General features: G+C 33.7%; 1 protein-coding gene across 1 annotated transcript in view; it reads left to right on the top strand.

Annotated features, from left to right (window-relative positions):
• Window positions 1-3,388: 3,388 nt before the first annotated feature.
• Window positions 3,389-24,082, top strand: part of LOC111050773 (conserved oligomeric Golgi complex subunit 6) — a 35,281-nt gene continuing 14,587 nt past the window's right edge. Inside the window, exons 1-9 of the mRNA XM_022337129.2 lie at window positions 3,389-3,881; window positions 9,638-9,748; window positions 10,204-10,367; window positions 11,191-11,410; window positions 12,212-12,336; window positions 18,044-18,264; window positions 20,328-20,488; window positions 21,915-22,148; window positions 23,100-23,261. Coding sequence (XP_022192821.2) covers window positions 3,780-3,881; window positions 9,638-9,748; window positions 10,204-10,367; window positions 11,191-11,410; window positions 12,212-12,336; window positions 18,044-18,264; window positions 20,328-20,488; window positions 21,915-22,148; window positions 23,100-23,261 — 1,500 coding nt within the window. The 5' untranslated portion in view covers window positions 3,389-3,779. The remainder of the gene's footprint in view (window positions 3,882-9,637; window positions 9,749-10,203; window positions 10,368-11,190; window positions 11,411-12,211; window positions 12,337-18,043; window positions 18,265-20,327; window positions 20,489-21,914; window positions 22,149-23,099; window positions 23,262-24,082) is intronic.

The raw sequence follows: 24,082 nt of genomic DNA, 5'->3' as shown, positions 1-24,082 counted from the left end.
ATCAGTGAGTAAAGACTCTCTACTAGATGTTTTCCAAAAATTGTGTATAATATTCTCCAGCAAGAAGGATGATGGGATCCACAGGTGAAGCTGTTGTTATTGCATACTGAATAGACTGATTCATTAGTTACAGAATATACATTAATTTTACTAATTTGTCTGTATCATGAAAAAATCCAAGGACACAAAAGTAAAAAATGAATTCTAACCTGATAGGAATAACTTTTTAGAAATTACCAAATACATCCTGATATAGGTTTGTTGAAATTCTAATGGGAGAATATCTACAGAGTTGGAGGGAATTATGGAAAAATCTTATTATTCCTATAACAAGGGTAATTTGACATTGGGTTAATGGGTTTCATTGAGGATCCTAACTGATTAATCCAAATTTTGGTGGACCAAAATTTTGAAGCAACAGAAAATAGTTTTTTAATTCAAATTGGATTCTTCTAAATATGAGTTTCCCAATGAAACCTACTGTCAATTTATCCTTGTGAAAGAAATATTAAACTGTTTCCATAATTTTCACCAACTGTGTATAAAAGTCAACAAAGCACTAAGTTACTCACAACTTGACGTGAAGCAATAATATTAGGAATGTACTCAAATACACCAATAAATAAATGGCAATGAAAATGAAATAATGTTCTCTAACCTCATATATGCAAAATTCTCTCTTTTCTGTATAGCGCTACTTGTAATATAAATATAAAGAAAATAAAAATCTCAGTACCCTTTTTTTGAAATATATTTCAAAAAAAGGGTACTGAGATTATTATTTTCTTTATATTTATATGCAAGGTTCTGTTCAGAATTGAGGCCTTCAACTGAATTCTCCAACCTTAACAGAATTTTTTTCATCTTCTCACCTGAAATACAATAGAAGAATGTTAGGTTTGTTCTAGTTTTGAGAATTGTGACAAGACAGGTAGTAGGAAGAATGTATAGATAGATTCAGGAGAAAAACAAGTAGTCCAGTCACTATATAGGCCTACATTGGTGCTTGCAATATGTAGTTCTGATTTTTTAATATATAATTGGATACATGAGAGAACAGAAGTCCAGAACCAATTTCTTCATGCAAAATTTCCTTGTGCTAGATACAGAGTGACCCAAAAACCTCGTATTTTCGGTTCATTTTCCAGTTTTCAGCTATTTCCGCCAAATCCAGTGATCGGACAGAAAAATTTGCTCTCACCTTCTTTTAGATTATGAAATTCTGAATAAATTGAGATCGATCGGAACTGTCTATCTGCAATAAGTACAGAGTTATGATTTTTCAAAAATGAGTAAAATTTTAAGAAAAATTCTCCTATTTTTCTCGACTGCCATTATAATGTGGACCTCAATATATCATTACCAGTTTTCTATTATGTAAATATTCTCTCTTATTAGAATTGAAATCAAACTCATTTTTTCTTTGTCTAATAATATTGGACCATGATCTCGTTTGGGGGGCACTTTAGTATATGGGCCGCGGAAACTAGCATTGAGACCTACATAGATCGATAGAGGAGATCAAGACGAGATCAACCATGTATAACATTGTTGTCGATTTCCAAAGATTAGTTGAAAAAACATGGCGGAAAGTTTAAAATTTTTATATCAATTTTAATTTTTTATAGCTACAATATGTTTTAAACTAGTGCAATCTTATGTAAAATTTGACGAGGAATTCAATGAAACTAATTTCAGGTTCGTAACTTCAGTAGTTTTTGAGATATTGCAAAAAAGTGCAGAAAAGTGCAAATTTTTTGCTTTAAAAAAGGTTAACTTGTTTTCATGATAGGTATTTTTAACCATTGGATCTAGTAGAATCATAAATTCTAAAGGAAAAATGTCCAGTCACTTGATAGCTTAAACTCAATATTGTTTGAGATATTTGGGAAAATAAAAAATTGCACACTCAATACTCTTCAATTCTTATATTTAATTTTTTTTACTACTTTTAGTGACTACTAAATTGGCTAAATCTCATTGGGATTTTTGCAGGGAATTCATTAAAATAGATTTGAGGTTAGAAAATTCTATAGATTATTAAGATATTTGGAAAAATACAAGAAAATGTAGTATTTTAGCTTTAGAAGAGTTCAATATGTTTGCATAGGCATAGTGCAGACCGATATTGAGGATCACATTTTATTCAGCTTCCAATGCAATTCAGAAGCTTTAAAAGATTGTAAAAATAATTGAATCAAATCAAGCTTTTCCTAACCTAAGCTTTTCCCGAACCTAGTTTTTCCTAACCTAAGCTTCCCCTAATCTAAGCTTTACCTAACCTGAGATTTACCTAACTGAAGCTTTTTCCAAGCTAAACTTTTCCTAACCTAAGCTTTTCCTAACCTTAGTTTATCCCACCCCAGCCTCCTTTAGCCTAAGCTTTTCCTAACCTAAGTTTTTCCTAATCCAAGCTTCTCCTAACCTAAGCTTTTCTCAAACATAGCTTTCCCTAACCTAAGTTTTTTCTAACCTAAGCTTTTCCCAATCTTAGCTTTTTTCCTAACCTAAGCTTTTCCTAACCTTAGATTTTTCCCAATGTAAGCTTTTCCTAACCTAAGCTTTTTCTCAAATGTAGCTTCCCCTAACCTAGGTTTTTCCTAAACCAAGCTTTTCCCAATCTTATAGCTTTTCCCTAACCTAAGCTTTTCCTAACCTTAGATTTTTCCTAACCCAAGCTTTTTTCTAACCTAAGCTTTTCCTAACCTAAGCTTTTCCTAACCTAAGCTTTTTCTAATCTAAGTTTTCCCAACCCAAGTTCTCCCAACCCAAGCTTTTCTCAGACCCAACTCCCCCTAACCTAAGCTTTTCTCAACCTTTACTTTTTCCCAACCTGAGCTTTTCCCAACCTCAGCTATTCCTAATCTCAGCTTTTCCCAACCTAAGCTTTTCTCCTAATATAAGCTTTTCCTAAACTAAGATTTCCCTAACCTAAGCTTTTCCTGACCCTAGCTTCTCCTAACCTAAGCTTTCCCTAATCTAAGCTTTTTCTAACCTAAGCTTCCCCTTACCTAATATTTTCCTGATCCAAGCTCCTCCTAACCTAAGCTTTCCCCAATCTAAGCTTTTTCTAACCTAAGTTCTCCTTAGGTAGAAAAAATGGAGTTGCAATATTTTTATTTGCCCAAATATCTTGAACAATTTTGAGTTTAGGCTATCAAGTGACTAGACATTTTTTCTTTAGAATCTATCATTCTACTAAATCCAATAGTTTAAAATACCTATCAATCACCATGAAAACAGGTTCACCTCTTTTAAACCAAAAGCCAAACGACAAACTGAGACAACGACAGACTGGGTCACATTCCTGAGCTGACCAAGTTTATCGTGTCATCAAAATGACGGTAAAAAAATGACCCGCTTTGTCGTCAATCCAGTTTGGCTTAGTACCACACGAGTTATTGAACTATCGACACCTATCGAATATCGATTTGAGAAAAAAAAAATTTTTTTGGCACATCAACATTATTTTGTTCTTTGTTGGTTTTAAACATTTTTAAGGTTAGGTAGTGAAATTTATTATTATTGATAAAAGCACTATTTTCTTATTAGATGTTTCTAGTTCCTAGATATTTACAATATCTTATCAATTAATAAAGCTTAGATGATTTATTTTACGACGAGTTACTACAAATAATATTGTCGTCATCAATTATTGGTTTTTTGTTTGCAATATTATCCAAGCTATGGACTAACTTGAGCCGTCAATGGTGAAATATTTATTTTGGATATTATCTACTTAATTTTTTATTTGATCTTAAGAGAAATTGATAAATAACATGGCAAGTGAACTGCAAGGTGATCAAAATGACAAAAATAGCAATAGTGCTGTTACAAAAAGATTGAATAAAGTTTTGGAAACACGTCTGGATAACGATAAGGTAGGCTACAGTAGTTTAATTTTAATAATGTGTAAAGCTAGATTTACACTATGTAGCAGAGCTACAACATGTAGCTCAACTACAAGTTCAAAAAGTGACACTGGAAATCTGCTATATAGCAGTTTAAAGCTTATTTTCTCAGCTAAGCTATAGAGCAGAAAATGAGCTATCCAAAGTTTTCGGTAAACCTCAAAGAGAATCTGAGCTCTATGTAGCTCTGCTAAATGTCAAATTTTGCTTATAACAGAGCTAGATGTAGCTAGATGTAGATGAGAGCTATATAAAATTTGAGCTACATATAGCTCTGTCAGCTCTGTGTGTAGCTCTGTACATATAGCTATATTTAGCTCTGTTATAAGTAGATTTAACGCTAATTTTATGTAGCAGGGCTATATGTAGCGTTCTAGCTCCTCTGTTAACTACTGTAGCTATATGTAGTTCTGCCACATGTCAGTTTTTGTTTATAGCAGAGCTAGATATAGCTGCTCTGTCCTTGAAGGAAGGCTGCCGCAGCTGTTTAGTGCCTGCTGGGTTTACACCAGATATAGGGCCTACTATACTCATTTGTTGTCAGAGTGCTATTAGGTTACTGCGCATTGCGAGCATTTATTTTTTATTTATATATTATTGTGCAATAATGGAGAGTGAATTTGCCTGAAATAGAGACATAATTATCTAATATCTTATTTTTCTTCTCTGTGCTGAAAATATCACAGTAGCTGCGGCGAAAGCAGCGGCTGCAGAATGAACTACCATCCTCTTCAGCATCTGAATGGGAACTGAGCAGTGAATACTGGTTTATACCAAACTATTTGTAGCTCTGCAACAAGTAATGGCACCAAAATGGCAGCACAGAGAAGAAAAAGAAGATATTGGATAATTTTGTCTCTATTCCAGTCAAATTCACTCTCCATCATTGAACAATAATATATAAATCAAAAATAAATGCTTGCAATGCGCAGTAACCTACTACCACTCTGACAACAAATGAGTACAGTATATATAGTGTAAACCCAGCAGGCACTAAACAGCTGCAAACAGCAGTAAACAGCTGCGGCAGCCTTCCTTCAAGGACAGAGCAGCTACATCTAGCTCTGCTATAAACAAAAATTGACATGTAGCAGAGCTACATATAGCTACAGTAGTTAACAGAGGAGCTAGAACGCTACATATAGCTCTGCTACATAAAATTAGCGTTAAATCTACTTCTAGCAGAGCTACATAAGCTATATGTACAGAGCTACACACAGAGCTATATGTAGCTCAAATTTTCCAGCTATATAGTGTAAACTTAGCTTAATGATAACTCAAACAACAAGATATTGTTTAAATCCACCACATTAAAAATTGAAATGGTAATTGAATTGTAAAATTTTTTAGCCTACAAATTTAATTTTTTATAGAGGCATAGAGTTAGCCTAGTTTTTGTCCGGTATATTCCAATAATCACCTTTTATTTAATCCCTTCAAATTATATTGAATTAAACCTCTAAATTATGGGTTTGCAACCTGTGTTTCTCAATGCCTGATTGTGCCTGAACCTTAAAGCAATCGTAAACAACAGCAGGCAGACGGAGAAAATTTCCTCTCCAGGTTTTTATAAATAATGCAACGCTTACACACGTGCATCTGTCTACTTATGTCTGCTCACCTCTGCATGCAGGCGTTTGATTTCTCTTTTCCATACTTGTTACTTACTTGCTACTTGTATTTAGTACTGTACTTACTGTACTGACAGTCTGATGGCTGTGGAGTTGTTATTATTTTCTTCACGGCGGGTGATTTCCTCCATGAGTATGTTGTGTATGTTGAAATGTATGCTCTTCAACATACTCTGATACTGCATAGTAGTTGCGGGCGAATAGGTATGATTTCAATGACTTCAGGCCTCTGGCAAACTCTGCCTCGTCATTTATGTCCTTCAGGTTACGTTGCAGTAAATTGAAAAAGTATGATCCTGCATATTTTCCGGTTAACAAACTGCAGAAAACCTTACTAAAGAGAAATCTTGAGAAACCTAAGAGAAATCTAAGAAACCTTACTAAAGCCACATAAAGAGAAATCTGCGATCCTATATGTATTTATATCTTATTCATAAGATAGCATCATAGATACCATGTAACATCTTTATCTATGTAATATATAAAAGCAGCGAAATGGCACTCACTCCATCAACACACCTAAATATCTACTGGATCTTAAAAGTTCAAATCTTGTAGGTCTGTTCAGTTGGCCTTCTAGAGACGCAACGGATATGGACAAATTAACAAAGTTACGCCCAAAATCTGTGCTTCTCCAGCGTCTGTTTTATTGTATTTTCTCAGCTTTTTATAGAACAAATGAACTAAAAATGTTTAAATTCAGCACCTACAGAAGTTCAGCTAAGGTGTAAAAATGTTGTATAAGAAGGTTTTTGATATAACACCAAATATATGCTTAAAGTTTTCTCAGTCTTTCAAAAACTAATTGACAGAATGTTCTTTTTTTAATTACGTCTTGGAGACTCCAGTTTTACGGAATATAAGAAAAGTCAGATTGATAGGTAAAAAAAATTCTATACAACAGATCACTAAGTCAACACTAACTTAATTCGAGTCTGAGAGGAACTCTTGTACACTATAAAAGGGCTCTATCAACTAAATACTTTTTTAAATTACCTATTACCATAGGTAAGGAAAGTATTGCTTTCTAAAAAAAATTAAGGTACCCTAATTTCAAGTTTTCTATATGTTTCAAGGTTCCCTGAATCCAAAAACATGATTTTTGGGTTTTGGTCTGTGTGTGTGTATGTCTGTGAACACGATAACTCCATTCCTAATTGATCGATTGACTTGAAATTTTAAACTTAAGGTCCTTATACCATGAGGATCCGACAATAGGAAATACAATAAAATTCAATTCAAGATGGCGGAAAAATGGCGGATGATTACTAAAAAACCATGTTTTTCACGGTTTTTTCGAAAACGGCTCTAACGATTTTCTTCAAATTCATACCATGGATAACTATTTGAAAGCCCTTATAACTGACATAAGTCTCATTTCTGGGAAAACTGCAGGAGCTCCGTAATATTCTTCCGAAAAATGGCGGATAATCACTAAAAAACCATGTTTTTCACGGTTTTCTCGAAAACGGCTCCAACTATTTTCTTCAAATTTATACCATGGATAGCTTATTCATAAGCTCTATCGACTGACATGAGTCTCATTTCTAGAAAAATTTCAGGAGCTCCGTAATATTCTTGAGAAAAATGGCGGATAATGACTAAAAAACCATGTTTTTCACGATTTTCTCAAAAATGACTTGATCGATTTTTTTCAAATTCATACCCTGTATATGGGGTATTTATCAGCTCTATTAACTGGCATGAGTCTCCTTTCTGGGAAACCAATGGGGGGTCCACCCCATCCTTGAGAAATGGACTTTGTAACCTCCTTCTCGTGCATGAGGTAGGTAGGTAGAGCAGTTCAATAAAAGAACACATTTCATTCATTTTATTCCATTTATTGTATAAAATACTATAATCATAATACAATATGACATTGGAGGAAAAACTAGGCTGAGCCTGTACTATTTCTCTCCACAAATTTTGATAAAATGTTAATGTTGTCCAAAAGATAAGGTTATGTAATCTCACACTGCTTCGTCACTTGATTTTCGGTCCAGGAATGATGATTTAAAATTTTGAATTTTGAAGGTTGATTTTATACTCTAAATGAATCACAGAATGTATCACAATAAATTAAAAACTTAAGAAATATTGCACTTATTTAAAAAAATTGAATACAAAATCAAAAACCTACTCACTATTTGTTATTCACAGCTGTCATGTGAATAACAAAATGATTGAATAGTCGAACAGGCCACTTACGTGTACGAATGTATGCTCGGTAATAAGCCATGTATCTGTCACAAAGATCGACCCCACCCATTTTTTCATTGTACAACTTTTTGCACAAAGGCTGAGATATTTAATCTGTAGAACAGCTGTTTTGACGACTTTTAAAAAATATCATCGAATTTCACAATTTGCTCAAAGGAAAAAGTACTCTGAAAACAATGATATATTATACACATATACAGTAGTCTGATCGTAGTTTCAAATATTATGTTGCTGCCAATTGTCATTATGTTATTCCCCTAAATTATTCTCGTTTAAGAATGGGGCTTACAGTTCAATGAGCAAGGAAAGTTGTGTGAGTGCGCCACACCAGATTTTTCCGTTAGTAATTTTTAGAAAACCAGGTAGTTTTTTATAAAATTTCCTTCCAATGTAATCAGGTTTTTGTTCAGCTAACCTACTAGGCTATTATGATTTGGCCTTTAACAGGTTTAGGCCTACCTAAAGTGTGCAAATTTATTAAAAGAGCTTCGCCAAAAAGGGCTGCCGAGAGCGTCATGTGAGCTGACGATGTAAGTGAAGAGTCAAAAGCAGTAAACAGCATAATATGGAACTCAATTAAAATAGGCTCACAGCTCTTAAAAGACTTGATGAATCAATTTGCTCAGAGCAAATATGTTGACTTTTAATTATAAAAAACAAAACAGATAAGCTTCAGGTCAGCGGAAAGGGCTTTACTCGAAATACGAAGCCAGATAATTGAATAGATTGAAGAAGTTGAGGTTCTGGCTGTAATGATTGACAATATATTGTACTGGAAACCATCGAAACTCCAAGATAGAATATATTTGGAGAAAGCTGAATTCAGCGATGTTTTTTAATAAGAAATTTAAGATCTGTATTGAATTTTCATAATTTAAAAAAATGTATACCACATATTGTTTCATTCGCTGATTCTTTATTGAGTAGCATTCTGGGGGAAATTCTGTCGAGTCATACGAGATATTTAGATTACAAAATTGGACTTTAAGGGTGATGGTGTGAGACAAAGCGGACAAGCTTCCGCCCATATTTTAAAACGCTAGAAACTCTACCACTCCCCAGCCTTTCTATGTTGGAAAGTATTTTATGATGAGTATTATGATAATAGATGAATAGGTATTATGATAAGAGACTCCATATATGAAACACGATCACACTATATGCTAAGGGGCTAAAAAGTTCAGGTATCAATCTCTATAATGCCTTATCTTCTCACATGAAGGGGTTGAAATGGAAAAGATTTAGAATTGAATTGAAGATAGAGCTGGTGAAGCAATGCTCTTATTCCATTTCCGAGTTCAATGACCACTCCGCCGGCACCAGAAAATAAACTCTAACTCTAACGATTAAATAGAAAACCTCATTCCAGTAAAGACAAGTTCGACAAATCCTTAAACCCCTTCCACGGGAGGTCACTGGATGAAATAATATATTGAACTAGCCGGCAGGCTCACTTCATCCGCCTCCGCCCCCTGGACCTCCGGCTGAATCATCCAGAGATGAGAATAGCAGACCCGCTTCGCTCGCATGCATTCTTCATCTGATCTTGCTTCCTCCCGTCAAATACGGTTTTTTAGAATCGATTCAATAAACAGATGACAGAGACCAGGCTGAAAATCGATGGTAAACGTCGATTTTGATTGTATCTTCGGAAAAATTTTCGAAGCCCTTGTAACATCAACTTTCTAGAACCTACCTAAAAATATGTACCAAATTTGAACATTTTCTGCTCATTTGCTCTGTACATTTTCTCTCTATTATCTCTTGAAAAGGCTGAGAAAACGCAGAAAAAACGCTATAAAACCGCGTATATCGGGCGTAGTTAAGAAACAACGTCGAATGATAATTATAATTATTATTCTTGTTTCAATGTAGGATACATTGGAAGCACTGAAAGAGTTGTCAGTATTTTTCACTGAAAATACTCTACAATCCAGGAGGAGTCTGAGAAGTAAAATCGAAAAAAGGAGTTTACTTATCAATGAAGTGAGTAGAATTGCATGTCTGTACCTGCAGAATTACTAAGGATCTAATTATGTGAACTGAATGCTATCTAGTGGATTTCATTTAGAACTTCTATTATTAATCTTGTAAAATTCTCATTTAGTGTAAATTTTTGGTACTATCAATATTGCTCAGTAAAGATTGTTTAATATATCTTATCAGCGAGCAGGTGGGTTTGTTTTCTGAATTAGGACTCTGTAAGCCACTTAACTTAGAGCCACTTGTCAACCACCTGCTAGAATAACTCATAGAAAGTCAATAGCAAATTTGAATTTGAATAATATGAGTTTTGATCAATATAACTTACATAGAAAATTCTATTTTCAAACTTTTCATTCAATTTTAAACATTCCTTTATTATCTCCTTTCATTATAAATTCATTAGTCATGTTACATTTTTTCACTAATCCTTGGTTATTGGCTTTTTCATTTTAAAGGAATTTCTGTCTGCATTTCGTATGGTGAAAGAAGCTCTTGACAGTGTTTACAATGATGTATCTGAAATGAACAATTCTGTCCAAAATATGACACTGCAATTGCAGGCTACAAAGTCACAAACTCATGATCTCATAGAACAGACAACAAAGCTTCAGTGTGAGAGGTATTTTTCCATTCTCTTCTGTAATTCATTTTTTTCGCTTATTCCAAATGAGAATAATTTGTTAGAAATTTCACATTGACTAGTTTAGCTTAAAGTAACCATTGCTTTTGATTCTCTCTAGATCTTTTTTTCAAGTTACAATATAAGCTTAAAATGTTGCATTGTAAAATTCACCTCATCTAGACACATTTCTGGATTAAGCGAATTATTTTTTCTGAAATTAATGATCAGTTTGATTTTCGTAGACTGAATTATCCTCAAGAACTGTAACTCAACTTTGAATGCAATATCATATTAATAATAAAATATCAAAATGAAGAATGTTGTAGGCCTAAAACCAAGTAATTATCACGCAGGCACTAAAGTGAAGTTTTATTCACATAAAGCCTTTTACAGACCACTGCGATTTGCATGACGGCTTCGGGAGCGGGATAATTGAACAAAAAGTTTTGATTTTGAATGATTGAAGATGTCGTGCGATTCGAAGTGGTTTATTCATAAATTGAGTTTGTATTCATTATTATATTTTTCAACACATTAATTATAATATGTGTATGAAGTATTCTATGAAGTATAATTAATAACCAGCCAGGAGGCTTATGCACATCTAATATTAGTTATGAGATATTTTATGATAAACGAATATTTTCAATAAGTTGTATTAAATGATAATAGCCAATATTAAAGTAATTATTCGAAAATTATTACAAAACAGCACTGTGATCTATCACCATCTAATATTCACTGTTAATTCGTATGCAGGCTAAAGAATCAATCCCTTATTCAATACTTTGGCAATAAAAACTCATTCCAATGTTTGCAGTGACAAGTTGAGTATGCAACAAGATGTTGCCAAGTCGTTTCTCACCACGTTCCAGTTATCCAAAGAAGAACTAGCAGCTCTAGGGGAAGCGAATATAACTGATGCGTTTTTCTCAGCATTGGACAGAGTCAAATCGATCCATGAAAATTGTAGAAAACTTTTACAATCGGGTCATCAAACACTGGGACTTGCTATTATGGATCAGATGGCTATGTACCAGGTCAGTCATAAAAACAAAAAACTAGTGAAGTTCCTGTTTATTTGGTCGGGGTTTGAATCTGTCTGTGTCTTTGCCCGTTATCTATGTTACTATTAAGCTAGGATCCATCTGTGGTGGTTCGTGTTATTGTTGAACAGCCCCCCCATACATTCTCAATTAATGTACCTACATGCTGTGATTACCTATCCATTGAGCTTTAATATTATTATAATTAATAATAATTAAGATCTCATCTTGTTACTATAAGCAGAGAAAACTTCTATACTGTTTGTTTAATTTATGCTACTATAAGCAGAGAAAACTTCTATACTGTTTGTTTAATTTATGCTTTAAGAGTTATTATTGGTCATGAAATTCTCAGGACTTCTCGAGAATCGATGATTGTTTTATTTTCTTTATATTTATATTATAATTAACTATAGGCCTATTATAACTTCGCTAAAATGAGAAATTAATTTTCTTCTTTTTTTTAATTATCCATGTAATTAAAAAAAAATACATTTTTTGTTGTTAATCTCAAATAAACATTGATAATCTTCATCTTCTTTATCATATTAAGCTTACTAAGTCAATCCTAAATAATTTGAATGACCACTTGAAAAAACTCATTCTTCATTATCATCATTATGTCGTTATGGCATCTATTAATGCTCCATTCAGTAAGACCGTTGTAGAGCATGGGTTACACCTGCTCGTTTGAAATAATTCAGCTCATAAAATTCTTTCTAAATTCAGCTTCTGAAAAAGTCTTAAAAATAATCAAAATAAATATCTTTTTAATTATTAAAGTATTCTTTTTAGGAAGCAGCTGTGGAAAAAATCTACAGATGGGCTCAGACACATTGCCGTAACATTGAATCTCCATCGATGAGCAATCTCCTGACTCAGGCTATGACCAGACTTCAAGATAGACCAGTCCCTTTCAAGTACGTTATGAAAAAAATCTGGTGTGGCGCACTCACACAACTTTCCTTGCCGTTATAAAAATTTATCACCTGACGCTAGTGTTCCCGCGCATCTCAAGTCTACTATTCAAAGATCTAAGCCAGCTGATAACAGGACTATAACGCTGGAGACACACGAGGTTTTCTATCTCTTCATAGTGAATGATAATAGAATCAACAGTTGCCAACAGTTTGCAATTGAAATAATAACATTTTCTCGAATTTCGAGCTTATTTTAAATTTTAGGTGAAAATGTTACTGAACATTAATTGTAGAGATTTTCATGCTCAATCTTTTCCATTTGGAATCTTTTGTTCAAATTGTATCTGAAGCCTAATAATTGGGAATCTAAAATCAAACTTTACCTAGATGGGGCGGAGCTCCTGAAATTTTTACAGATATGGGACTTGTGGCAGTTGATAGAGCTTAACAATGACTATTTTAGGTATGTATTTTATCAAAAACGTTGGAAAAATCCTGTTTTTGACAACATTTTTGCCATTTTAGCCGCCATCTTGAATTGCATTTGATCGAAATTGTTCGTGTCGGATCCTTATAGGGGAAGGATCTTAAGTTCCAAATTTCAAGTCATTCCGTTAATTGGGAGATGAGATATCGTGTACACAGACGCACATACACTCATACACACACACACACACACACACACACACACACACACACCACACACACACACACATACCAATACCCAAAAACTACTTTTTGGACTCAGGGGACCTCGAAACGTATAGAAATTTACAAATTGGGGTACCTTAATTTTTTTTTGGAAAGCAATACTTTCCTTACCTATGGTAATAGGGCAAGGAAAGTAATAGCATATCCTATTATATTAAGCGAGCAATTTATGTTTTTATATATCTGGCTATTTTTATATCTGCTTATTTATGTTTAACGGATCTCGAAAGTGGCACTAACGATTTTCACAAAATTTGGAACATAGTAGGTTTATGATATAAAGACTCGATTGCACTCATCCTTGGGAAAACTCGCTGAACGACATTAAAAGGATAATTCATCCTTCGCTGAAACAGCTGTGGGTAGTAAAAAAGTGAGTGAGCGAGTGAGTATGTGAAAAATCAAAATATCGCATCCCCGAAATTCATATAATGAGGTATAGCCAGCTGTGAAATATAAACACGATCATTTTAGAGAATTGTGTTCTGTTTATCAATAAATGAAAATAACGAGCGAAGCTCGGTGCCCCGATATTAATATATTAGCTGAATATCGGGGGACCGAGCTTTGCTCTGGAGTGTAAAAGCATAGAAAATTTGTAACCAAAGATTGAATTTATAGTTTATATTTATTTATTCATTTTCTCAGCTTATGCCCAAAACTGTCCCATTTTAAATTTATACTACAGTCCAAAACAAAATCTAGGTTAAAATAACAATTTATTCACACTTCAAAAAACAAACACATCATCAATTACAAATAGATATACTATGTATTCGATATACTATGATTTACTATGTTTGCTACAATATTTGTTAATATACTATGTACTATTCTACACTAACAGCATCTAGTTACTATTTTGGACTTTCTGAAGTAAACATGTTTTCAAAAAAAAAGAGAAATAAACGAAAATAAGTTTCTCTTGTTGAATTTTTCTTCTCGTGAGATCAGCTGGATGATCCCACACATGCACTCGTTCACTTTTCCATTACGGTATCGACAAACGACAATATTTCCAGCTGTTTTTCCAAGGACGTATTTATCCCTTTAATGTCCTTCAGCGAGTTATCCCAGGGTTGAGACCTAGTGCAATCGAATCTTCATATCATAAACCTACTTTGTTCCAAATTTCGTGAGAATCACTAGAGCCGTTTTCGAGATCCGGTCACATACAGATATATATAAACATAAAAACATATAAACAGAAATTGCTCGTTTAATATCCTAATAAATACTATTTCTCAAGTGTTTAATTTCAAACTTATTGTATTTATATATTACTAACGTCGGCTAAGAGTCATAGATCACAAAGTATGTTCACCGTTAATGGAATCAATATAGCTAACCGGTAGCTTCTGAGAATAAGATTTGGTTAGAATTAGATTCGGATTCAATATTGATAACGTCTTGAAATTCTACGAAATTCTTTGAGATTTTGATATTGTATTTTGTATTATAGATGAGTGGATGAAGTTGGAAAAAAGAACTGTCTTTAGTCCAGTCAATATAGATATAAAAAAGGGGGAAAAGGAAAGAAAAATTTGCTCTCGCCTTTTTTTAGATTATAAAATTCTGAATAAAATGAGATCTTTCAGAACTCTCTATCTCCAATGAGTACTGAGTTATGATTTTTCAAAAATGGTGAAATTTGAATAAAAAAATCAATTCTGGTGAATTTTTTTGCTCTACAATCTGAAATCAGGTAGAGCACTCTATCTCATATAGATTTCCAGTTACACCTGACAACAATGCTCCTTGTATTGTGAAAAACACCTAATTTTCAGCTTCAACCATCATCACCAACTACATTGTCCTCACATTGATATTTCGCACAATGACATAAGTTCATGAGATTATGTTATATGAGAATCACCCGTTAGATGCACTTCATTTCAGTATTTAATAGTGGAGAGGCGCGCTTAAGGACACCTCAATGATCAAAATTCTTTTGACACTATGCTCAGATTTCATAGTACTACACTTCATTCTTCTCGGCTCGTCATCGGTATAAAATCATGCATCATAAGTTAAATTCGGTAGAAAAATGGAAAATTTATTGTTGAGTGTACTCAAGCCCATATTCCAATACACAAAAAATGGCCAAATGAACTGTATCTAGCACAAGAAAATTTTGCACGAAGAAATTGGTTCTGGACTTCACTTCTGTACCCAAATAATATATTAAAAAATCAGAACTACATTATAAATTGCATGCACCAGTGTATATAGTGACTGGACTACTTTTAGGGTAACCGCATAGTGAGTAGGTTAATATAGAGTTAGAGGGAGAGGTTGAGGTCGAGTTAGAGGTACCTAGTGATGTAAAATTCCCGGGAATTTAATATCGAGGAAATATTCCCAGGGAATTTAAGGGAAATATTCCCAAAAATCATAAATTCCCGGGAATTTATGGGAATTTAAGGAAATTTATGATTTCTTCTATAAAAAATGACCGAAAAAGAAGTTTTTTTGTCACGCATGGTCTCAATCACCTGTTATACAACAGATTTATGTAAGAAATATAAGGATGAATAACTTATAAATTGTAGTAAGTTCAAAGAAAACAGTAATTTGAAGTTCGTAGACTGAAAGGAGAAATGAGCACTCAATAAATCATTCAATTGCACCACTATTATCATGCTACTTTCATGTCTTACAAGTTGAATAAGATTTTTTTACTTACTAATAAATGCCTGTAAATCAGATAACCAAAGTCAACAAAGTATTGAGTGTAATTTAACTTCCATTGCATGATTTTATTCGATTTCTCCGCACAAAAATAATTGACCCCCTAATTGAGATTAGAGCAGAATATAAATCCAAAAATTAGAAATTATAAAATATAGCAAAATAGGCTAAACTAAAACAAACTCGAGTTTAATTTAATATTAAAAAGAAATAATTCCACAGCTCACAACCTTTCAAGAGTCATTGAGGCTCACTTAACTTGTAATAAGATACTAGTACAAGCAACGAATGCTCAAAAAGATATAGAGGAATAAGTTTGGAACCCAATTTTTGATCTCGCAGTCCTTTTAAGGATAGTGAGGGGGTAAGCAAAGAAAAAGTCCTCATTCCTACCACACTCAACACTGAAACTGCTATAAAAATTGATGGAAAGCATAAAATGATGAAATAATACATAAAATTGAAGAGAATTGAATGCTCTACAACTCACTGTCTTTTAATTATATATTACTTAATTATATACATTATAATTACTCGTATAGTCCAGTCAATGAAACATTATAGAGGGAAGATTTTGGAACACAATTTTTGACGAATGCTCAAAAAGATATAGAGGGATAAGGATAGTAAGGGAGTAATCATATTAAAAGTCCTCACTCCAACCCCCTATGAAAAAAATTACATTTTTTCGATACATTGTTGTTGGGTAATAAGCCCTGAAAATGCAAAAAGTTGAAAAAATAACTGTCTTTTCAAAGATTTTACACTTTTAAAAGTGAAAATCTCAAAAATCTAAAGAAGATATCACAAAACTCTACTGTACAAAACTTGTAGAAATTTATCTAGCTTCATTTTTACTCAGCCATGTCGCTGAAATGCATTGTTTCCCATTTACATGTGTGTCAGCTAGAAATGAAAAAATGCAACTTTTAAACTACCCTCATCCCTTAAACTCAAGGAGTAGGGATGATGACTTTTCATATGTTCACCTTCTAACTAGTTCAAACAAAACTGCGAAGTCAAATATTGTGTTCCAAACATTCCCCTCCAATTTCCCCGACAATTGGTCTATTGTTGTTAAACTGAAGATTTCACACTCAACACTATAACGGCTGCAACAATTGTTGGGAGATGCGTAAAATAATGAGATCATAGATGGAATTGAAGAGAGTATAACGCTCTATGAGCCATGATTAGCACGGATTTTTTCAATGAATCGTTGAACAGTTATAAGGCCAAAAATATGATAAAATCGGAGCTGGAAGGGTTTTTCTTAAAAATGTGATACCTTAGAGAGCTCATACCTAGAAAACTATGAGAGATATGGAAAAATGTTGGAAATAAAACTTGTAGGATAATTTGTGAGCTTTAATATTATGATTGTGTTCGAAAAAATTCCGAAAGGCGCATATTGTTTGAGATATATGCAAAAAAACAAAATATGGTACTTTCAAACCACCCCCACCACCTTAGCACAGGGGGTAGGAGTGAGGAATTTTGATATGCTTACCCCCTTACTACCATTAGAAGAGCTACGTGGTCAAAAATTGTGTTCCAAAATTTTCCCTCTATAATCTTTCATTGACTGAAGTATTGGAGTATTTAAAAGACAGTGAGTGAGTGAGCAAAAACAGGCTTAGAGAATGATGATTTATCGATTATATCAATGTAAAATGTGGCTGAGCTTGATCAATATCAAATAGAATGATGAGTTATTGATTATATTGATGTAAAATATGAGTGGGATTGATCAATTTCAATCATTTTTAGAACAATTTTATAAATTCCCTTAAGTTCCCATAAATTCCCTTAAATTCCCAAAATTTCTTGACCTCGGAAATATTCCCGGAAATATTGCCAAATCATAAGTTCCTTCCCACTGGGAATATTCCCGATCCACATCACTAGAGGTACCTCATTGTTATACAAATATATTTTGTGTTATGGGCGCCCGCATGGTAAGGATATTAAGATAGGTCGTGCGGTAAACCTCTACTTGGACCACCTCACCATGCGGGCATCCATAACACAAAATGTATTTGTTTTACATTGAGGTACCTCTACCTCCTTAATATGTGGCTACTATTACACTCTCAGAGTTGAAAGCAAAATATATGACATTATACAAAAGTCATTTTTTCTACCTCCTATTTGCCATATATAAAAGACGAATATATAGAAAAGAGTATTATTTTATCACTAAAATTTACGCCGTTCAGCTCTATGAACATTGTCCCCTTAACCATTGTCTATTTCTCATGATATGTTATCGGAGGTTGAAGAAAATAATGCTGGTATTTTGCAGATACGTGATGAACGAGTACTGCACGAACCGACGGGCGATTCTGGTGCGCCTGTTCCTAGATGCACTGACGAAGGGGGGGCCGGGGGGTACGCCCAAGCCAATAGAGATGCACGCTCACGACGCCAAGCGATACGTTGGCGACATGCTTGCATGGCTGCACCAGGCTGTGCCCATCGAGAAGGACAATCTCAACACACTGCTCAAGTCTGTCGACAAATTAGGTACCATTATATCTCCCACAAACACAGTTAAACTAAAATCAGGAAAATATTATAGAAAATGTATTTGATGTATAAAAGACGGGGCAATCAAACGGCACTATAACGGTACCAAAATAAAATTCACAAAAATATTTCCAAGTCATATTATATTTAATCAAATCGTAAGAACATGAATGGAAATTTAGGTTGTTATGCAGAAAAATTGCTACTTTTGAATATTATTCCAGTAAGGTGGCCACCATCATTTTGCACACATTTTTTAAGTCTGACACTGAAATTCTCTCTTAACACGCTGTAACACCTCTGGTTTTATAGCACGGATTCCTTGATTTTCCAGCGGTTTCAAGTCCTGTATTGCTGCTGGATGAGTCTCAAAATGACTCGAGGTATCCCCATGAAAATAAATGACAGGAGCTTAGATGGGTGATTTTTTGGTGATCGAGGGGCCCACTCAATATCCCCTCCATTCTTACTCATCAAACGGTTCGCAAAAAGATTTCATACTCTAACCGTATGGCTAGTTGCTTTATCTTGTTGAAAATGAGTGTTCTCATTCACATGATATCGCCGAAGTTCAGGAATGAGGAAGCTGTTTAGCATTTGAACATAGCGAGCTGATGTTACTAACTGCGTGGCCGTAGCTATCCTCAAAAAAATATGGTCCAATTATTCCATTCGAAGACATCGTTTACCAGGCAGTCACTTTGGCCGAATGAAGTGGCCTTTCATTCTACTCATTCACGTAATAAAATTCAGTGTGATTTGATCAATGCGTCTAAAATGATTATCGCCACCTTACTGGAGTTATATTCAAAAAGTATAATATTCAATTATGAATAATAATACTTTTATAGTATTTTCCAAGGAAGAAATTTGTTTCGAAACATTATGGTACGGTTGACAGATGATATACATCAGTGCGCCAACAATTAATTTCCTGTATAAAACCAAAATTTCCGTTTGTGCTCTTACGATTTGTTGAAATAAATTATTTGAAAATAATTTCTGTAAATTTTATTTTAACACCTAAAAAATGCAGTTTGACTGCACCGCAAAAATTATTAATTTTTGTTTTTGGGTGTAATTGATATATTTTCCCTACTGTAGAATATTGTACACTTTTTTGAGAACTTCGAAATAGGAGGTGTTTACTCACTGATTATTAGGAGTGACGACCGTTCCACAATGGTTGTACTGAGGGTGTCAGCACAATATGGCGAAACTATCTTCACTCCTAGTAAACAGTGAATAATCACTTTCTACTTCCATATATTTATAAATAGTGTACAATACTTTTTATGGATGATAAAAAGGTCACTCCCGTGTTATCGGATGGGCACGTTAAACTGTCGGTCCCGGCTAAAGTATGAAGTTGTAAGGCCCATAGGCGGCTCAAATCATAAATTCAGGCGAGATGGAACTTCCGTCAGGAACTCCCCACCAATAAAAGTCTTACGAATATTATTATTATTATTTATGGATGATGTCCACATGAGCTTATTGCTTGTGCAATGGAAAGTAGAAGGGTGTTTCTATCAAATGATTCCATGCTTTCGGCGGAATTCAAACCCACGACCAGGCAGCGCTAGCAGACTGAAGTGTGTAACGCCTTGATCGTTTCGGATATTTGTATAGAAACAATCGATAAATAATAATAGAGGAGTAGAAACAATCTTCTATGCAATAGCAAACTAATCCTATACATATAATAGGAATGTAGGATCAAATCAAACAAATGTTTTTTTTGTAATAAGCTTGATTATTTCAGTTTAGATAAACAAAAGTTTAGTAATTCTCCTATGTATAGGTGCACTCAATCAGTTAGTTCATAGTATTGTGGATTTGGTGGTAAATCTACTAAAGTCAACTTGAATCAATTAATTGCAAATCCAAAATATATCTTGGCTGGTCTTCAAAAGTCTTTTAGGTATTAGGTTTAGGTCTTCAGTGATTTGAATTGAGATATTCCTGATACAAAGCTCTGAATGTTTAGTATCTTCTTTTTGGTTGTTTTATTAATTTCTTCTTTATTCATTCGTTTATTTTTTATTTTATCGTTTCAGATGTGAATGAGGAAATTCAACAAGCATTGGCAAATATATCGGAAGGAGTATGTCATCCTCTCAGAGTTCGAGTAGAACACATTCTTTCTTCTACAACGGTTGTGACCGCACTGTATTGTGCCATCAACTTCTTACGCTTCTATCATCAAACCTTTTGCCAGGTATACCATCAAACTCTTTATTAGTATTCAAAATATTTCCCCGAATGATCCCAATAGTTAAAGAGGAATTAGTATTCAAAATATTTCCCCGAATGATCCCAATAGTTAAAGAGGAACAAAAGGCTACCTGTCCAAAATGTTCAATGAGCTGAATTGATTAAGACATTTTGGTTCCATCAAAGATTCACTGCCAAAAAATAGTTATTTGTATATCTAGAGTGAGAAGTAATGTTTTTTCTCCCTGAGGAAAACGTTTGAAGCCCGAGGCGAAGCCGAGGGCAACAATTTTCCCGAGGGAGAAAAAGCATTTTCCACTCTTGATATACACAACATTTTTCCTCCACCTACATTTTTATAAAAACTGTAAATAATATAATTTTTAAAAACGTACGTGACCAAACAATGTGTTACAACATAATCTAAAAAGTAAACAGAAACAGCTGGCTTGTAATCACAGTTCTCCGTCGACAGCGCTGTACGCTATCTGCCGGCAAAATTTGTAACAACAATGGCCGCCACAACTATAGCTATGATGAAGTTCCCGTTTCAAATTTGATTAGTTCATGAGGAATATTCGTTGGCTGGTATTTTGAATAACATGGAATAAAAAAATGTTTTAAAATTTTTTTGTATAGTGATATGAAGTTTGTAATAATTTTAGCATACAAACATAAATTTCATGTATTGATCAAATGTCTGGTTGAGGTATTGAATTTAGTTGGTTTAATGACTACTCTATATGCTTCCTCATCTTAGCTTAGACCTTCTAACCTATTTCAAAAGTACGTTTTTAAAATAGAGATGCTTCCCATGTTATTTAAATGGATTTACTTTACGCTATAGGGAGTTTTCCTGTTTTTTCCTCCCGAGAGCGAAAAAAATGACACTTCAGTATTATGTTCCAGGGAGTAAAGTAAGCACTTTAGACAGGAGGTGGAGGAAAAAACAATTATTTCTATTTTAACTAAATATTTTGGCATTTATATATTTTTTATTGCGGATGGTGCCTACATGAGCTTTTAGCTTGTGCGTGGGTGATTTGATGAGATGATCAAACGTCCATGCCTACGGCGGGATCCGACCCCACGACAAGGTAGCGCTAGAAGACTGTAGGGTGCAACGCCTTAGTCGACTCGGCTATTCTGGTCAATTGATTTGGAAACTTGCTTTATTGATGTTGAGATTACATGATAAAGTGCAATGAACAGAGAAACGCAATCTCATATATAGCATTAGTAAAATTAGAGAGTACAGCAAAATTATACAAGGTTAAATTAACATGAATAATTTATTCATCATTTCTCATTAATACACATTGCTTTATATTCAAATGAGATAAATTAATTTCAAGCAATTCACCATCAACTTTTGTAATTCGCATCACAATTATGTTTTAAATGGCAGATTTTCAACAATGTTTGTCCAGGTTATCCCCAGTGACAGTGCATTGGTGTCGACGTTGGATGATCTTGTCAGGTTGGGTGAACAGGTGATGTTGACCAATGTGCAGAACCAAGTGAGGCACCACCTGGCGGATCGCGGGGACATGCCACCACCTGACCTGTCACCAGCTCCATCTGTCACCCATCTGCTCAATCTACTCAAGGACATACTGTCCGTTGTGAGTGTGGCTGAAGGATCTCACGAGAAGATAAACAAGGTAACTTTTCAATAATAGCTTATTTCTTGGTGTTGGACTATGTGGCCTTGATCTATGAAAAAGTGTGCACGATTTGGAATCAATCATTTGCTGACAAAGCAGGAGTGAATGCATCCTATCTTGCAGTGCAAAAGGTAGGTCAATATTTATTTACTCATTTAGTCATGTACAAATCCATACTATATATCCATATATATATATATATATATATATATATATATATTATATATATATATATATATATATATATATATATATATGCCCATATATATATATCCATACTATCCCCAGTGCGCTCTCTAGATCACTGTTTTTTTTTTGTCATAAGCTGTTTTGAATCAGATCATAGTATTACTATTGTGTTAATCCTGAGTACAATAGTACAACTGAGTCGATTTGGCAATCGATATTGGTGTCTCAAATTAGAATTTCATTACTGCTTTAGCAAAATTTTTATTTTGCCAAATATTATTTAGTGCTTTATTCGGGTTTCCATCTGAATTTGAAATGCCATTCACATGAAACACTTTTATTCATAGTATCTTAATTAGAAGTACGTTAAAAGGCTGAGTATGAAAATAGATTGCCAGTAAATGGGAGAAAGAGATTAAATTCACAAGAGTACTTTCATCTGAAATTAGGTTTTACTTTGGAGATTTTTATCATGAATTGAGAAAATTCTCAATCTATTCATCCAATTTTCAACTATACACACCAATTTTACATGGAATTAAAAAGTACTTACAATATAGAAATAATGGGAAACCTAATATGAATAATACAAACAGCAAAACAACAAGTATACTAGAACAAAGTTAACAGGAATGGACAATTTAATTATCTTTTTGATCAAAAATTATCAAATTTTGAATCTATTTTTTGTTTAAGTGATCACAATCATTCAGGTTCTGGAGCATAATGACATGTTCAATTTAATTTGTGTAATTTCAGATTGTTTCAAGCATATTGGATCCATTGCTGCAATCAGTGAACATAACTGCCAGTCGCCTGTCAAGTGTCGACATGGCAGTCTACTTGTTGAACTGTTTGCATCACATGCAAACCATGCTTGCTCTCTACCAGTTCATGGATGATCGACTCGAGAGGCTGCAGGTCAGTTATAGCCTAATATCGATATTTCGATTCGATATCACCTATCGAATCACAAAAGCCTGTTCAATTTCAATCGTGATTAAATGCCACTAGAACCAATCAGAGAATGTCTCCTTCAATCAAGAAAGCCTTTTTAATTAATTCTCATGATATTCAATCATTATAAAAAATTCAACAGGCTTTTGTGCAACCGGGTCTATGTAAAATAAACTATCCACTTATATGATTCTGGATCGTTTTCTTAAAAAAATTAAACTCAAATAATTATATTTTAAACCATCAATTGACTCAATTTGAAACACATTACAATAGATGTAACCATACATTGATAAACTGGTTTAATAGTCAAACCAACAAACCAACTTTGGAGAAAGCAACCCTCTATTGCTCTCTTCTCTTTTACAATTCTGAGATCAGGTCAAGCATTTAAAATAAAATAATATAGTGAGATCCACGTTATAATGGCAATGAAGAAAGATAGGAGAAAAACGCTGCCAAGTCTCTCTTAAATTGACTCCATTTTGCCACTGATTGTACACAGCTGTTACTCAATTCATCCCATTAATTTTGATCCAATATTAGTTTTCATATCCTTGATAAAATAATTAATTTCATGTCAAATTAATTAAATTCATCAAAAAATATCTTTTTAAATAATTTGATTCAAAACTTTGCTTTCATAACTGAGACCAGAGTTTTATTTTCATACAAACTTGAAAACATAACTTCAAAACAACAAACATTAAGTTATTCGGTAGGTATTCCATTTAAATTTATTTTAAAAATAATATATAACTACAATCCTATTTATAAGATAATTT

Source organism: Nilaparvata lugens, chromosome 1, assembly GCF_014356525.2.
Source record: "Nilaparvata lugens isolate BPH chromosome 1, ASM1435652v1, whole genome shotgun sequence".
Lineage (NCBI taxonomy): Eukaryota > Metazoa > Arthropoda > Insecta > Hemiptera > Delphacidae > Nilaparvata > Nilaparvata lugens.
Note: the sequence above shows the minus strand (reverse complement) of the source record. Positions and strands in the feature narration are given on the sequence as shown.